This window comes from Gadus morhua, chromosome 11 (assembly GCF_902167405.1).
Source record: "Gadus morhua chromosome 11, gadMor3.0, whole genome shotgun sequence".
Lineage (NCBI taxonomy): Eukaryota > Metazoa > Chordata > Actinopteri > Gadiformes > Gadidae > Gadus > Gadus morhua.
The window spans coordinates 15,335,855-15,353,681 of record NC_044058.1 but is presented as its reverse complement, the minus strand read 5'-3'; the positions used below and the strand labels follow the sequence as shown (position 1 = coordinate 15,353,681).

The following is a 17,827-nucleotide window of genomic DNA, read 5'->3' as shown; positions in this document are numbered from 1 at the left end:
TTAGTTACAGAGTGCTGTAGTCTAGTAACTAACAAAGAAACCTATACACGTCAGTTGCTTCAACTAGAAAGAGACTTGTCATATTCCCATGGAGGATGACCTAATCACCTGGAATTGTTTATTGCAAGTCAGTGACAAATTCATACTGTGATGCAGCGACTATAAGGAATGGCTATTGAATTCAATAAATCATCCCAGCTTTTCTCAAACAACCAATAAACACTTTTTTTTCTTTTTATATATTTTATTTCAGTTGAAGTCACCTTAATAAATACATGTCACTGTTTATTCAAAATAAACAAGGCATTTAAACCAAACCATCCAATTGAATTTTTTTTATTGAATCATACTGGCAACAAGGAATTTGTGAGTCCTATATTTAATTTTAAGAATTAAATATAGGACTCATATGTTAACTCAAAATACTGAATCAAAATTTCACATTTAATGATTTCAGATCAATTCTAAAGCGATAGGCATTTGCATAGATTCTCTGAAAATGGCAGTTGCTGGTTAAGAATGAATGCTTAAATATAGACATATCAAAACAAAAACAATAGCTGAAATAATGACCAACCTGTGTACTAGTAGATTCTTATACAAAATCATTTGTAAAGTTTGTAAAGTATTGCTTTTTGAGTGTTGAGTACAGATAAATATGAGACAAAAGGAGCTAGCAGTTCGCATTGTCGAAAGCTTCAACGACGATCATGAACCCTCTGGTCTGACAGTAGATTGTTTAAAAATGTATAATAAATTATTAAATCAAATAAGCGTTACTGCTTTATTGCAAGCAAATAATGACTTTGCCAAATACGCTTTCATTTTCAGTATTGAGGCACCAACATATAGACTGATCGGCGTAGTGTATTCCGTCATATTGAAACAGGATTTTCTTGGCATTTTAAGCAGAATTTAGTCACTGAGATGAGGCATTCGTGAAGTGCCCGGACAGTCCTGGCCACGGACATTCATAGTCACGTTAAACCTTAACATTGGTGAGCGATGCATGAAGGAAATTGCCATATGGCACTGCAGTTCACGCACTATCAATTAGGTTTAAGCTGCTCATTTTGTGCCCATTCTTGCCATCCACCAGGGTAATGCAGAACACTGAAAAGATAAAAGAAAGGAAGTTAGAACATCATTTGTTAATATTTTCGTACCATAAGAGATATTAGAGATCGTGTGTAAATTCCCATTTTGGGAGTATTTTTTATTTATTTGTATCTGATTGTATTCAGCTTTTACAGAGTGTATATATACACCTCCCATAGGGTCAACTCTATGTACCAGTGACTGTGCGAAGGGTCAATGTTTAGACCTTGATTCCAATAAAGCTGGCATTTGAGTCACGTAGTAAACTGCACTTACTCTTTGTATCCCAGCAGTGCGGCCGTGTTTAGCGCCTTCTTGCTCCTGATGCCAGCAAGGCAGGAGAAGACGATCTTATCAGCCGGCTCTGGCATATCACCTCCATACCTCTCCTTGAAGTCTTCAGGGTTAAGTTGGAGGGCGGCATCTACCTGGGCCACTGTGGAGAACATTGAAGCCCATATAAAAAAAACAGACCTTAGTACTTCTAGACATCTATACAGGCTTCACGTCCTATATTGATCTGATAATGTAAATTATAGTAGCATGTTTATCACCAACGTTACCCACCTACCTAGAAACAACCTTCCTTAGGACCAAAACAACTGAATGTTATAATAGGAGCATCATAAGTTGGTTTAATAAATATATACACTCACGAGGAACGTTAATGGAGCCTGGGATGGTGCCATACTCCCTAAGCTCCCACGGCTCCCGGACATCTATGACCACAGCAGTCCGACCAGCAAGATCCTGTTTGAGCTGATCGTAGCTCACATCTGTGTTTGTTGTGGAGCTCAAATTGCGTATTGACCATTTAGTAGGCAGCACATCTGGGGTTAAACAGACGTTGACAGTCAAACATTCCTCCCCAGTTTAAAAAACGACAACAGCAGGTAGCACATTACAAACGGTCTGAGTCGTTTCCTTGGACATTTACCTGAAATAGAGGAGCGAGTGTTAGGAAGGCTTCCCAGTGGTCTTGTTGAGAGACAGGCAACATGAACGCCCTCACTGTTCAACAACAACAACCTTGGTATTACACCAGCGTATCTCCAACAACCCCTGAGAGCCATGAAATCAATAAAAAATAAGATATGTGTAGAAATGTGTACTGCTTTCCCTCAAACTACAAAGACTTGTAGTTTGACTTGTAGTCGTGAACAACACTATTGCACCGAATCAGGCGTCACATAAAATACGTAATGCGCATGCGTTTAACTACGGTTAGATGAAGGGCAAAAATCCATTCGCTATTACACTGTAGGTTTATAGTTTGATGATTACACAGTAGTACCAAATAGTATAATGGCGCAGGTAATAACACACTGCGTAGTGATGTTGAAGTCGTAGGATTCGACAGTAGCTGTTATTAGGCTAAACAAGTATTAGATTAAATTACGATACTTTCGCTGTAAAGGCAAAGCGGGCCACCGTATAGCGTCACATGTTGACAGTCTGGACCACGTGACTGTTGATGGCCCCAGCTCGAGCCGTCCGGAACAGTGTCGTAAATTCCAGAACGAACCAAAGTGTGGTCAATAAAACAGCTTTTTGTGAGGATACCATCTGAATACACCAACTAAACACCCGCATTTTAATGTTAACACTTGATGAACGCAGTGGGTTGTCTCTGGCAAGCCTTGAGCTAGCGTGTGGCTACTAGCAAGAAAGTATTGGAAACTAAATACTTATCTTGTATTGGCCCATAAGACAGAGCAAGAGTAAAGGGGTGAGTTGACAGAGTATTATCAATGACAAATGTGTTTGATTCAATATTTTACTTAGGAAAGTCGATACCTGTCCGCTTTCCAGAAGTTAATGCGGATACATGAGGCCTTTCCTTGTGTCATGTGTCCTGCTCCCTATGTCCTACTAGCTTCCACAGATCACTTACCATCTTTGATCACTGCCCAGTGCCCACCTTTCAACCCCTCGGCTGCACATCAACCAACATTAGGATATGAAACATGCATTTACCAAACCATTTGGAATCTCGCTAGTTTTAGTTGTATATTGTTGACGGTTCTTGACTGTGGTATTAGTTCTAGAATGACCCGAGTATAAATCCTCATACTCCCCGCTCCAGATGCGGCTGAAGGAGTCTTTGGTTGTAGAATTGCATCATGTATAAATCCTCATACTCCCAGCTCCAGATGCGGCTAAAAGACCCATTCTCCCTGAGAGCCGCCGACATGACCAAGCGGACTAATCGACCCAGGAAGCCTCGGGATGAGGACTCATCGGATGAAGTCAGCGGTATGGTCGGCCAAGAAGTGTTGAATGTGATATTTATGTCACTTCGTGTGGCAACTTTAATGTACTACGAGCCTGACGTGAATTACTGTGAATGTAATGTTTTTACACATTGATGGGTTTCATACATTGTCAGGATAAAAGGCAGCATTATGCAAAACAAATATACCCTTCGTGATACTGCCATGTCTTTATTGTAACTTATATTCATCATTTTGCATTGAGTACTAATTTGCTTCAAAAATTTGAATGTAAGATGAATTAAAGTACTTTGGTTAGTGTAGGGGTTATTGCAGTACTATTTTCAAGAGAAATTCTGCACAAACCAAACATAACTGTTTGGTTTGTGTCTGTGGTTATTGTCAGCAGACAACAGCCATTCTGCAAGGTTGCCTTATGTGCCTTTCATCTCTTTGAAGCACTGCTTGCACATTTTTTTGTTCCTTTCTTCATCTGATTTGTTCCGACAATAATACGATAGGTCATTACCGGAACCTTCTTCACTAAGAACTTTGGCTTGCCTTGTGACAAAAGTTCAGTGCAATGATAATGTGAGTGTTAAAAAATGTTATTCAAATCTTTTTAAATTAACCTGATCCTTAGGTTTGACCTGCCAGCATGTGAGCAAGGCAGTAGACCTGAGCTCAGTGAAGAAGATGGTGAGCGCCAGCATGTGGTCAGTGTGCTCTGACTGCCTCAGGGAGAGAGCCTTGATCGATGGGGAGCCTGCATGTTCCCATGACATCCTGGTCTGCCTCAAGTGTGGATATCAGGTAAAATAGGGTGCTCCTTTCTAATATATATATATATATTGAGTACAATTGTAAATCTAGGTATGAAATGACAAAACAGAATATGAATGCAATTATTTTTTTATTGAAATTCACAGCACTCATTGTGGTTTATCTGTTTTCCATACTTAATTAATTTCACCCTCAGGGCTGTAACCAGTCAGAGACCCAGCACTCTACCAAGCATCACCACGCTCTCCACTCAGAGTCCCACTGCATCACCATCAGTCTCAGCACCTGGAAGGCCTGGTAAGAAGAAGCTTGTCTTGAAACTTGATCTGAAAGATTTTAGGGATGAACCAACATGACATGTATTGATCAAGGCATATATTCATAGACCAAGAGAGGCTGATACTGGTTATCATTTTCCCATACAACCCACCAGGCACTGGATTTTTTTATTTATTAAAGACATAGTACATCATTTTTTCCCACTAGGCAGCTCTCAATCAAAACAATAACAAAATAAACAGTTTGATGATGTTGTGAAGTAGCATGAGACATTGACTTTTTTTTTTTTTTGCCACCATTGACACTGAAAATCATTCTGAAGTGTCTCAGGGAGAAGTCATGTTCACACACAAGTTAATGTATTTAAGTTTTACTGTCGTTTATTTTAAGTCACTTTATTCACTTTGTGTGAAGTCGATTAGTGGATGAGTCGACTGCCCAAACAGCTGTAGAAAATGTATTGTGGCTGAATCAGTCGCGGGTATCCCGGAGTTATCCGTTGTAATAAATATCAGACTATGAGTTTTATGAGCGTTGTGTTCACCTGGATCAATCTGGGCGTTTACAAAGAAATTCCTTAATTCATATTATCGGCACATGAATATGGTTTCCAAATGATAAATGGCAGCAAGCTAGCCTTTATTTTCATATTTTCCCTTCAGTCTCTGCCCACTGGTAGATTTTATTTTGTAACTTTTTATTCAGTTTCATGAGTGCAAAAGTAGATAGTGCTGGTTTAATCTTAAATGTCTCCTTTGTCTTTGACTGATGGGAACCTCTCTGGCTTTGTTTGGGGCTGCGTCATTTAAACAGGTGTTTTGAATGCAATGAAGAGCTCTCCACTCACTGTAACAAGAAAGCTTTGGCTCAGACCCTGGACTTTCTACAAAAGCACTCTGTCAAGGCAACATCAGGTACTGTGCATAGTTTTTTGGTGGCATTCATACACGCACACAATACATTTTTTTATCAAGCACCCAATCATTTTTTTTGTCAAACCCATCCACAAGGTAAGTTAAGTATTTTTTAATATTAATATTAGACCTTCAAATCGAATAACGTATAATTTACAATTAGATGGGTATCTGTCAATTGTCATTACAAGTATTTATAAACAGAAAATGCATACAAATATATGCTGAAATAAACCATGTACACTGAAGAGAAAGTCATAATAACCCTGGTCATAATTGAACCCCTGCTGTAGTTAAGATATAATTTTGACCAGATATACTCCCCCTGGTGGGGAAAGCGAATACCCCCTTTCTTTCCACTTGTGCCCCTAATGTTGTGTTCTAGGGACATCTCAGGTTTGCATTATGTGAGACTATTGTGTTATATGTTTATTGTTCTGTATGTATCTACTAGTATCCTGTAGTACAATGAAGGGAGAGTTTCTCTTCTTGGAGCTTATGGTTCAACACTCACAAGTCTCTCAAATCATGTTTTGTTTGGCCCAATATAGCCGAATACTTTTACAGTATCACAACTAAATATCTGAGAAAAGCCCCTCAAATCTTTATGATTTGATTCCATTTATTTTGTTTCTTTTCCATATGCAGCTACTTTGACAGTACCCTGGGGGTGTATTGTCAACCTTGCTGCTTTTTACCTTAATATGGCCACCTGAACCCCCCCCCCCCTCTACCCCATCCCAGCCAGTCATCTAGCAGATGCCCTTGGCCACCCAAGGCCCTCCAACCCCAGGCCCTGCTCTCTATCCTGTTTTTGTGCTGGCATTCTGGTCTATCCCGGCATGTCAAGCCCCCTTAGGTCTGATCACTGTGCTCGCTCTTCATTATGCATCCGTGTCTTGCTGTCTTTTTATTTCTCTGGATGAAAACGGTGTTCTGTCCCAGGCCTGACCAGGTCTTGGTCACCTATCAGTCGCACAGCCAGGCGGTATAGTAGCCGTGACCCCCACCCCCCCCCTCTCTTCCTCTCTGCATGGCTGCACTCATTAGAGGAATTAGGCGCTTGAGTGCAGCGCTTCGCGGCTGGGTTCCCTGAAGAACGAGAGCAGCTGTGGCAGGGATCAGCCACGCTGCTCTGTAGCTCTTCGTCTCTTTCTGGCCTTCCGTCGCTGTCTGCTTTCCCCTTCCTCCCTCTGCTCGGTCCCTCTCTCTGTTCTCTTGTGTGGCTCACCACCCCTGGGCCCGTGTGCTGCACTTGTGGGAGCTCCGGTTTCTCAACAAGTAGAAGGGGCCGGAGACTAACAGCTGGAGTAGGCTGACACACGTGCCACACACACACACACACACACACACACACACACACACACACACACACACACACACACACACACACACACACACACACACACACACACACACACACACACACACACACACACACACACATAGATGTGCACACACACTCATAAATGTGCAAACATGCACACACACAGAGGCACAGGCATTCATGTAGGTATGTGAAAAATCAAACTTATATTTGAAATATATTGTTTTGTTTTATTTTATTTCAGACATCAGATAAATATTTAAATTTATCACTGGAATATCAGTAGAATTACTTGTAACTGGCCTATAGATTCGGGTTTAAGTTGAGGGGGTTTAGTTGCTCAAATGGCAGAATTTACAACACATACTCCCATTCACATGCACATAAAGAGGGGTTGTTAAGAATCTTTATTCTCTGTGACCTTGCCGCAACATTGAAGCCGTAAGCAAATAATTATTCCCCATAGCTGAAGACGTTGTAGGTTTTTTTTGTTTGTATTTCTTTGAGCGCTATTTTTCAGATATTCCGGAGGTTAGGCCAACAGAGAACCGGTTGCTCAATGGAGCCAGTCTGTTGGCTTGGCCAGTCAGTCACTATCCACGCCATACCCTGTATACCACTTTAAGTCACTCAAAAGTCACCTTTTCTGCTGTTTGATTATACCATACCGGCCGCTGCCGGCGACCTGGGTGAAGAAGCCGCTGACCATTGTGGTAGCAAAATGGACCATCAATGTCGAGGCGCTTTTGAAATTGCATTTCATGCTGAAGGCCAGGTTTGAGTCCCATGCTGTTGTCGTGCTCTCCTTTTTTGCCCAAGCACAAAGAAACCACAGCAGGGAATTCGTCAGAATCCATAATAGTTTGGCACAACAACAGCTTAGGGAAGAAAGAAAACCTATTTACTATGCTCTGTAACCATCAAGGCCTCGGCTCAAGTACCGGAGTCCCAGTAGAAAGTGAATTGTCCCCTGGGAGCCAGGCTCCAGCATGTAACACAGCTGGGGTGTTTGTGTAGCTCAAAGAAAGCATTGCGTCTGAATAGGCATCGGGGCTTGTCGATAGCGGTCTTCTGCCAATTTTCTTACCTGGTTACTGGTAAAAGCTCTCATCAGTACCGTAATCCTTTTTTCTGTTTGGAGTGTCTAAATTAAAATAAGGCTATATTTGCTTACTTTATACAACGGAGATGTTTCGAAGGTTATTTTTTTTAGTATATTATTGGTCTGGCAATACACATCAGACTTGAAGCCGGAATGGTTTCCTGCCAAAATTCATAAATTATTAATGAAATTATTATTTTTAGTTTTGTACTAAATTGTGAAGTTTCCTGTATTATAAAGGAAACAATCATATTTTGCATGGATTGAGTTTCACATTAGGAGTGTCCTTGCCCCATCCTTGAAGCTGTTTATTCATTTAAACATACAAGCAATCCTATTTCTAAATATTTGTTTCAATTATCTTTCAATTATTTTATTTTAATGTTATATTATAAAATTTGTCCATCCTGATTTAAAGTTCCTTTTGGCTGTATTTTATGTTATAAGATATTTAATAATTTGGGTTTGTATAGGGTTCCTCTATTGCTTTGATATTGTATATTTTGCTATTGTCTTATGGCATTGTTTGAACACATCCTTATATATCATAATGGTTTCGTAGTGTAATTAAATGGATTGAGCCACATCTATGTAACACTCCCTAAGGCTGCCTTAAGTGCTATGGATGTTATGCCTGTCCTTGTTCCACAGGGCTACCCATGTCGGCGTCAACCAGCGTCTCAGAAGCAGTGAGGGGGGTTAGGTGTCGTGCTCAAGGACACTATGACAACACATTAAGGAAGATGAGCTTTCTAATGAAAAAGCTTTGTGTATGACATATTTGGCTCTCGAAAAGATTGCCCATGGTGACTAATGCGCTAACAAATTCTTCAGATAGCTTAGTCCTAGTGGTTGTACCAGAGGGTGGGCTGTCAGCGGGGCCTGTTTGTCAGTCACTAAGAAGCCTGTCCCCTGGTGGTGCTTTCACAGAGGTAATCAAGGGTGAATTTGTCTTTATCCCCACCACCGCACACAGAAGTAGGCCAGTTAGTGGGCAGCGGGAGCTCTGTGCAGCCTTGCGTGTGTGTGCGTGCTTGAGCACGAGGGTCCGTGCATGCCTGGTGCACGTGCAATCGCGGTGCCGTTGCGCTCGTAATCTCTTGGCCTCAGATGGCAAGGAAACAGGATTTTCATGCCCCACGGTCACAACAAATTAACAAATTATTAAGACATCCATGGCCTTCCTCTTGACTGCATGCTCTGTGCTGCATGCGGGGAGCTGGCCTCGGCTCTCCAAACTGCTGCCCTGTAAATGAGAACGCGGACATCATGCACCATGCACTGCCACACCAACTGACTCTGCTCCACTGGGAAACACGTCAGAAGTCTTTAATTATTATTATCCATTTTGTGTGTGTGTGTGTGTGTGTGTGTGTATTTATGTATGTGTGTCAGAATGCTTTCTCGGGTCCCCAGGGACAGGCTCCACAGTGTCCCTTCAGCCCATATTGGGTGGCTGAGCGAGGAGGGCCAGGTGGTGGACGCAGGGCGTGCTGACATTTGCCTGGCCCTGGAACGCTGCAGGGAGAGGAAAAATCTGTGTTTCCATATGCTTATGCTTGTTACGGCACCACACTGACACACCCACACACACGCGCACACACAAACACACAAACAAACTCCTCGCTGCCCGTGTCCTTCTCCGAGGCCAGATGGCTGCCCAGAGTAATGTTTACCTTGGGTGATGGTCCCAGATGCACAGTGTGTCCATAGGCGTCCCCATCCCACTCAGAATCCTTTGGACCCCTTTCCAAGCTTCCAGTTTCTAGGCTGGATAAGACTCAACCTAGCCTCAACCCTTTGCACTTTCATTTCCGCCTATCTGGATCTTCCCCTCCACAGACTGTCTCCAGAAGTGAACCCACCGTCATGCGATTCCTCCTCACGAGTGCAGTAGTTTGTGTTGTGAGCCTGGATGCAGCGGCCTCTGTGCTGCTTGTTCTCGATGCATTGTGTGAGTGTTGACATATGGTTGCTCCCTGATGGCACTGGCAAGAGATAGACATCGGCCCCCAGATGTTGCCAGTGTAGTGAGCCAGATGCTTTTGGCACCACTGGATAGACCGCCGTAACAGCCAGTCATCCCAGCAAGCTGAACCCCCCCCCCCTTCCCCCCCAGTCCTGTTATTGAGCACAAGGCCTGCCAGGGGACGTGTGTCCCCCGTCGATTAAAGTTGGCGGCATTGAAAGACTTGTTCGGGATGTCAGAGAAACATTCAGAGAGATTTTGTAAGTAGTGGTGGGGCACAGTAATCTATTATTTGTTGATGGTGGTAAAAATGTGTGTAAAATAATAGAAGCCTGTCCCCAATACGGTCGGTAGTCGATAATTAGAAATGCAAATAGTAAGCTGGGCTTGTAGTTTATGTTTGAGCGTAATTGAGCAAAACTCGTGCATTGAATGCATGAGTGAGATGGTAGGAGGAGGATAGATAAATGCTTACACCTTTTCAGATCATGAACATGCTTGACTAATCTGGATAGTATTGCAACTACAATATACTTCTATTTCCTGTTTGGCAGCACTCCATATTTAGGGTTATGCAGTAGCAACGATTGTGCCCCGGTAAAAGCAAGTTGTTGTTTTTTTTTATCCAAAGCGACTTACATCAGTTAATTCACCGATGGCACACCGACGGCAGAGTCAACCATGCAAGGCGACAGCCAGCTCGTCAGGAGCAGATAGGGTTAAGTGTCTTGCTCAGGGACACATCAATACTCAGCTAAGAGGAGCTGGGGATCGAACTAGCCTTGTAACCTTTCGGTTACAAGACAACTGCTCTACCTCCTGAGCTAAGCCGACCCCCATATTTCCCTGTAGTTCTGAAGAAAAAGTACATTGACTTGGAAGAATTAAAAACCCCTAGTTCAACAAATGCATGTGAATGAATGGAACCTTTAAAAAGTTTAGATTTTGTGAGAAGGTCAAGGACACTACCTTCATACATGTCTATAAAATAACCAGATTTCCAAGCTTGAATAATACGCTCATGAACCATACTTGATAAGATGTATACTAACTTAAATATTGGAAATGCTGTTTAAAATGTTATTGTGTTATTTATTTCAAGGATCACACATGGCCTCAACATAGCCTTGGCAACATCAGAAAAGGCAACATGGTTATAAAGATTTTTTTTGGATGATTCTTGACTTAAGTGATGGTTAATGGTTAGGTGTTTGACAAAGGAAAACAAATCTACAAATTAAATGCATTCACTTTCCAATCCCTGTGACCCAGTGTGTGTGTGTTTTTTTGTGTGTGTGTGTGTGTGTGTGTGTGTGTGTGTGTGTGTGTGTGTGTGTGTGTGTGTGTGTGTGTGTGTGTGTGTGTGTGTGTGTGTGTGTGTGTGTGTGTGTGTGTGTGTGTGTGTGTGTGTGTGTGTGAGATTGCACGCACGCACTTTGTTAAGGTCTTCTCAGCCTTGAGGAAGAAGAAAAGGCTCAAAATAGAAAGGCCAGTACGGGAATGAGCTGCTGATAAAGTAATGGTGATTCTAGTGTAATGTCTTGTAAATGAGGGCTGGTTTCTTGATTTCAAGGAAAACATGCAAAGGTCAATGCCATTTTAACGTTAAAGGCAAACGAGGGTTACATTGCAGATTATGATGGCTTTATGTGTTGGGTTCACCCTACCAACGGTGGAGGGACTGAAAGGGTCCAGGGTTGGGAGCAAACAGCCAACCTGCCCTCTTGAAAGGTTGATGTACTTGAAGTGTTGCTGGGCTGAACCCCATTCAACACATCCCTTTCCACATTCAGAAGTACTCGGGTTCGGTTAAATGTGTACGGAAATGAGGTGGAGTGCTTATATACATTCAGAAATGAAACTCTGCCATACATACTTTTGTGCTTGTCACACTGTCCAAAAATTATGATGATGGTGAAGAGACCCATTGAGGAGATGCTACTAGGTATTAATATGATGGTTATAATGGTAGTGATAATGGTAAAACATTGGGTGCAAGGAAAGCACAAGAGGGTGTGGAGTGTGTAGGATTTACTTTTTATCAATATTTCTTAAATTATTATTTTGTCTTTCAGAAAGTATTTGTTTTATAGGCAAAAGTTTGAATAAATACATCTGACATCTATATTATTGCATTAACATGCCATGAAACAACAAAGACATCAAAAATTACTAACTATGCAGTTATTATACAGCATTGAATATAGCTACCAAGGATGTTCCTAAGAAGGGAAATAAATAGATGAAATTCAAGCTCAAATGTAATCATGTAAATCAAGTACTTTACAATAGTAATACTACAATGCTATGGGGACATAGTATGTAATGCTAGTTCCTTCTCTTAAACACAAACTATGAAAGTAACGCATTAAAGGTGCCCACCTGGTCATTGTAATCAGGTAGTTATTATTGTAAACCTTCTGGTATTATCATATCATTAACATATCATTAACATAATATTAGCATATCATTTGTTAACGCTACCGAAGCTAGGCTAGTGTTTCTAGGTGAAGATGTGGATGGGTGTGAGCACGCATTAGGCAGCTTGCAGTCTCTTGGAGCATGAAAGACATGCTAAGTAGTGTAAAATGTAGCATTCTGAGTTGGGAGCAAAGGGGAGATGGGTGCTGTCTCCTTAATCTCCCTACAGCCTTGGGTCTTCTCACTTGTTTTGCTCATTAATGCCTAATGTGACGGAACACCACTTGTCTCTCCCTTGACTAGCCGGCCTGATGAGAATTCAATTAGAAGGGATGAGCCGGGTGAATTTGTTAATCGTTTATTTGCATGGCTCAGACCATGCCTTGTTTGCATACCCAAGGCAAGCTTGTTCACAGTGCAGCTATGGTGCTTGTGGTTGGCTAGTTATGCAGTAGATTCGATTTGGAGGAGACGTGTTGATTCAGTTGAGTGGCGGTGTACATGTGATAATTTCAAAGTAGTTATTGTCCACTTTTTTAACTATCTATACTTATCTGACTATAAAGATGGTCTATGGATTAGCCAATGTTTTTGTTGAATTAACTTGTTGATTTGGACAGATTAAATAAATAGATTAGTCATTTTAACGTGGCTATATCCATCCATTAAAGTACTTGCCAATATTGGCTCATGGTGTTCGCTATAATAATCCAATCACTGATTTTGTAATGGCTATAATTAATATGAATACTATTCCTAATCGCACACCTAATGAATGAAGTGTAATTACAGCTGTGCAAGTATAACACTTGGCTAACCTTGACAGTGGCTTAAATAATTATCTACCATCGCTTCCCTGTTTCAGTCCATCAGTAGTTCAGAGTTAGCTGCTTTGGGGTTAGTTTCACGTGGGGCTCAGGACTAACAGCTGGCTCCAGAGAGTCCTCTTCTCATCCACCACTACAACCTCTGCCCCTCCCTGCCGAGCAGCAGAGATTCCTCCAGCTGTCATCTGCTCTCCCAGATGACCTAGCTCTCTGTCCAGCTGCCACCCCAGCACCACACTCTCGCAGCCCTTCAGCCTCTGCCTTTTCCCCCCCCGCTCTGGGCCTCCATCTCCAAAGTTAGCTGCTCCCTGGCCCCCAGCCTCAGCCTCCACAGGGAGTGCACATCTGACACCAAGCAACACCTCTTTGAGACCTGGTCATGAAGCTAGGGTCTGCGGCCTGATGAAGGCCACAACAGCCATAGTCTAACTCTGATTTAAAGGAATGCTGCGGTTCACATTGCGTTCCCATTGCCTTTCTGTGAGAGTTTGAATGTTTTGGTTTTCTTGTTACACAGCCTTATCCGAACCAGACAGCCTTTTATGTAAACTATTTTTTTCTAAGAGGGATACATTTTTCACAGAAATGTTGTTGTGCAGTGTTTGAAGCTTATTTTTACGTTTTCACTTTTTATTTCTCTTTCCTTTTTTTAAGGGTTTGTTTATAATATTTGACCGTATACGCAGAATACACAGAAAGTAGGTTGGCTCTCTTTATTAGGGAACAAGAACTTATAGCTAACGCTAGTTTCCTCAAAACAAGAATCCATAACACTGTACAGGCTGACAGAGCAGAGGCTAATAGTTAGCGCTGTCCTTAGGTTTAAAGGCTGTCGTCTCTGGAATAATGTTTAATCTCGTAATCCCACTCTGTTACGCATATGATTAATAAAAAAAATGGAAACACGTATCAGTTTTAAAAAAACCTTTCCCTCAGTAAAAATAGCAAAAAATCGTATTCAGATTATTGTCACTCCTTAAAACTAAACTGTTATTTCCTTCCTTCATTCAGGCACACCTCCTAAGATCCTGAAGCTGCGTGAGGAGGCTGCTGACCATGTCGATCCCGCCAGAGGGAAGAGCAGCGCCTTCAACAGCACGCTGGCTGCTGTGAAAGGCATCAATAACCTGGGAAACACCTGCTTCTTCAATGCCGTAATGCAGGTCGGTGCTACAGGGGCAGCATTCGGCTGTTGATTCTAGGGTTGTGCCTAGGGTACTTTCTGGGCATTATTCAAACACTGAATCATATCGATACATTGATCTTTACCACCAGATTAATATTGCCAACAATGCACACCACACACTAATCGATTTACACTCCTCAACAACCCAGTCCTGATTTTTAAACCCGGAATTTATGAAAATTGTAAAGGTGAACCCGCAATCAAATACGTGACTTAATTAAAAAACGACATTTGTCACGAATAAATGATCCTCATGCATTTACCTGTTTAGTGTGTGCTCAGCACAAAAAGTCCCTTCGGACTTCCAATGATTTCCAAAAAGGCAGTCCTGTTGTTTGTTAGCATTACTTTGCTTGTCACACTTTTTAATGAGACGAATGTAGCTGTAAAAACTTTAAATGCACATTTTGGAAAAAATTATGAATGGTGCCTGAAACCCGACCATGATTATCTTCTAGAGAGCTGATACTTCTGCTCAAACTCATGATGGTTGTATTGGGTAGTATCTGATGCAGTTATTGAGAACAAGGCCATTCACCTGCCCACATACGAGTGGCCCTCATTGGACGCACAGGGAATTCACATAGCATGGATCCACTATTCACCCACTGGTTGTGTTGTGTTGTGCTGGCGGCATGCTTTGCTTGCAACAATGTGGTGTTTTTTCCCACCATTTTGTTCAAGGTCTTCTTCTTGATTGTATTTCCTGTGAGCATACTTTATACATTGCTTGACCTGTCTCTCTGTGTCATTGTACCGTGCACTAAAACATGTTCACATGCTGTCACACACAGACACCCCCACCGATTCAGACCTGCACGCACACACACATTCAGTGTTTCTCAAGACTTGTTGAATGCATACAAGTCTTGAGAACTCATTACCAGCAATTCTTAGGCAAACACGATTCTACAAAAACAAACATTGCTTGAAGGGAAGGAAGAAAATGCTTGTGTAACATGAAGGGACAATGGCTGCTTGGGTCTAAACCCCTACCAAGGATACTCCATTCACATCTCTAACACTTGCATCCACATTCATTTGAAGGCCTCCTTTAGAGGTAATCACAAAATCCCAGTTTAAGTTCCATGTCGGCTTGTTTTCAGTTGGTCTCATTGATTTACGCTGAGGCTAGAGCGCGAGGACGGGAAGTCAGTGTTGCCAGATTGGGCAGTTTTTCTCACTCAATTGGACTACTCTTTACAACTCTGAAAGTAACGCAAGTCTCTGCAGGAAATGCATTTTCTATTTAGGTGAGTGCTGCATGCAGCACTAAACTATTGATCTTCTTAAGTTTTATTCTTCATTTCCTCTTTATTATTCTCTACAAATTTGGGACCTATCTCCTTCCTCGATTTTTCACCTAGAGATTTAAAATGTTCAGAATAGCTTGGAATCGCTCGCTTCTTTTTAGAATATTTAAATATTTTATACTTTTTAGCATATTCTACTTTTAAAATACTATATATTTTTTAACAGGGGTGTTAATGGGAGGATGGCAGAGCCGTCCTCTGGTACTTCAACTGTTTAAGACGTAACTAAATCAACCGTTTATCTTTGTTCAAATCATTTAACAAATCGACACACTTTAGTTTCATACTGGCTTCGTTTTCATCTGTTTTCATTGAAGATGTCTGCCCATTCTGACACTCCTATTTCTTAAGACATCGTAACTCAATCATTTTTCAACCGCATACCTTCGTTCAAACCATTTAACAAATCTACACACTTGTATCTTCAATAATATCCAAACAGAATTTCGATATCATTTATACTTTATTCAGTATCACAGTTTTAGTTTCATACCGGCTTCGTTTTCGGTTGGTCTCATTGATTTAGGTTGACGCTGGACCGTGAAGACTTTTAGCAGTGTTGCCAGATTGGGCAATTTTTCCCTCCGGATTGGGCTACTTTATGAGGATGTTCAGGCAGTGATGCCAGAGCGGGCGGTTTTTCCCGCCCAATCTTTTTTACCTCACTTTGTACTACAGCACTTACTGCATTTTCTGCAGGAAATGCAGTTTCTAGTTGATTGTCATTATTGTTATTTATTAAATTATTGGTTTGGGGCATTATATCTGATCAGGCTTGCACAACAGAGGACTTCTACTTGTGTTTGCTTACGATACATTTGTCCTGAACTATTTATAATTGCTTTATAATTGATAATTTTATTTTGCAATCAGCATGAAAACAATCCATTGTGACTAACTCAATGCTGTCCCTTGTCCTTAGAACTTGTCCCAGACCCACATGCTCATTGACCTTATCCAAGAACTGAAGGAGAAGGGCTACAAAATGAGGATCTGCCCCCCTGCAGAGAGCAACCTGGTACAGTACACACTCCGAGGCAGTGAAACCTAATCTACCATCCCATTTAGCCTTCTTTACCAGCCAGCGCTAGCAAGATATCATAAAAATATACCCTGGTTGCTAGTGGTGCAACTGTTCACGGGTTAGCCGGGATCCATACGGATCAACCCTCACAGTTCGGGACGTAAGTGATCCGCGGATCGGCTGATAAAAAAAAAAAAAAGAAGAAAAAAAGTTGTGCGTTTACGTCATCAGCGCATGTTTAAAGGACAATTCCGGTATTTGGCACATTGAGCCCCCGTTCTGGTTTGTCTAGGATGAAATATTGTGGTTGACACACCGAAATGTTGACTATTGGTCCTGTCTCAGATATTTGTCTCATTTCGATTCGCCCCTGCCTGCTTCAGAATGGCTTGCTTTGGGCATTCACAAACCTGTCCTTGAAACAACCCTAAACGTTTGTTTTAAAAAATGTGCAACTCACCGAGTGGTTAGTGGTGTTCGTTGATGTTCCTTATCAAGTATCGTAGCCAAATACAGTTTCTGTCATGTTTTATTTGTCGTTTCGTAAACCCCATTGAAACGGAAACCGGACCGGAACCGGAAATATGATGTTTATGTTTGGCTGTAGTCTTTTCTCCCGGTTCTCTGTGCTTCCTTTGGACACCGTTTTTTATTATTATTTACTATCCATGTTAAAAAGAAGAAGGAATAATGCCTCAGATTGCACTTAAATTATTTTTTTATTATGTGGACAGAAGCATTTTTTTTTAATATTTACTATGCAAGGATTAATACCTAATTTTTCCACTTTATTTTGTTTTTCCACATTTCAAGATTTTGTTTAAAGTCGAATTGTCTGGTTATCTTTTTTTGTTGTTGTTGATCCGAAAATGATCCGACCCGTGACTCAAAAACCATGACACGATCCGAACCGTGAGTTGTGGGATCCGTTGCACCCCTACCGGTAGTTTTGCCTGTTATTCTATTTTTCCACGTTTAGATGTTTGTAACCCTGAAATCTTTATCATGACAGGTTGCATTCAGATAAATAATAAATATTTGCAGATTCGGCATCTACTTCTATGATTAATATTGCTATGCAAACAAGATTAACCAAGGTGTGATGAATAACCACATGACATGTTGTATGTCAACGTAACTTCCTTGAAATTTAAAGTATATCATCATTTTCCAGTTTTTGTATTTCAATTGTTTCCAGAGTCTGCTGACGGTGACGCTGCCCAGCCCAGAGCCCTTGACGTCGGCCATGTTCCTCTTCCTTCACACCATGAAGGAGCCCGGGAAAGGACCGATCAGCCCCAAGATCCTCTTCAACCAGCTGTGCCAGAAGTAAGTCCCATGGTGCCACGTGCAACCTTCTTCCTGTCACAC

General features: G+C 41.5%; 2 protein-coding genes across 5 annotated transcripts in view; one reads left to right on the top strand and one right to left on the bottom strand.

The window, feature by feature from the left end:
• Nucleotides 1–320: 320 nt before the first annotated feature.
• tstd3 (thiosulfate sulfurtransferase like domain containing 3) lies at nucleotides 321–2,549 on the bottom strand. Its single transcript, XM_030371267.1, has 4 exons — nucleotides 2,036–2,549; nucleotides 1,755–1,928; nucleotides 1,375–1,534; nucleotides 321–1,113 (listed from the first exon to the last, which is right to left on the bottom strand). Exons 1-4 carry the CDS (start codon nucleotides 2,169–2,171, stop codon nucleotides 1,050–1,052), a joined length of 534 nt encoding a protein of 177 aa, XP_030227127.1. The 5' UTR covers nucleotides 2,172–2,549; the 3' UTR covers nucleotides 321–1,049.
• A 1-nt stretch (nucleotide 2,550) lies between these two features.
• The window catches only part of usp45 (ubiquitin specific peptidase 45), a 28,721-nt gene continuing 13,444 nt past the window's right edge, over nucleotides 2,551–17,827 (top strand). The window contains exons 1-8 of one of the 4 annotated variants that reach the window (XM_030371264.1): nucleotides 2,551–2,827; nucleotides 3,246–3,354; nucleotides 3,955–4,124; nucleotides 4,291–4,391; nucleotides 5,187–5,287; nucleotides 13,945–14,096; nucleotides 16,355–16,450; nucleotides 17,655–17,785. In XM_030371264.1, the coding sequence (XP_030227124.1) occupies nucleotides 3,252–3,354; nucleotides 3,955–4,124; nucleotides 4,291–4,391; nucleotides 5,187–5,287; nucleotides 13,945–14,096; nucleotides 16,355–16,450; nucleotides 17,655–17,785 (854 nt within the window). In that variant the 5' untranslated portion in view covers nucleotides 2,551–2,827; nucleotides 3,246–3,251. The remainder of the gene's footprint in view (nucleotides 2,828–3,245; nucleotides 3,355–3,954; nucleotides 4,125–4,290; nucleotides 4,392–5,186; nucleotides 5,288–13,944; nucleotides 14,097–16,354; nucleotides 16,451–17,654; nucleotides 17,786–17,827) is intronic. The other 3 variants (XR_003978609.1, XM_030371263.1, XM_030371262.1) reach the window with 3 other exon arrangements.

What these genes read in the sequence shown, in the direction of transcription:
- tstd3 (XM_030371267.1), bottom strand. Translation starts at nt 2,171, where the DNA reads ATGGCTCTCAGGGGTTGTTGGAGATACGCTGGTGTAATACCAAGGTTG. An exon ending in CACTCGCTCCTCTATTTCAG is followed by an intron (nt 1,929 to 2,035) that starts GTAAATGTCCAA and finishes GTTTAACCCCAG; the next exon opens with ATGTGCTGCCTACTAAATGG. An exon ending in AGGCTCCATTAACGTTCCTC is followed by an intron (nt 1,535 to 1,754) that starts GTGAGTGTATAT and finishes TGTTCTCCACAG; the next exon opens with TGGCCCAGGTAGATGCCGCC.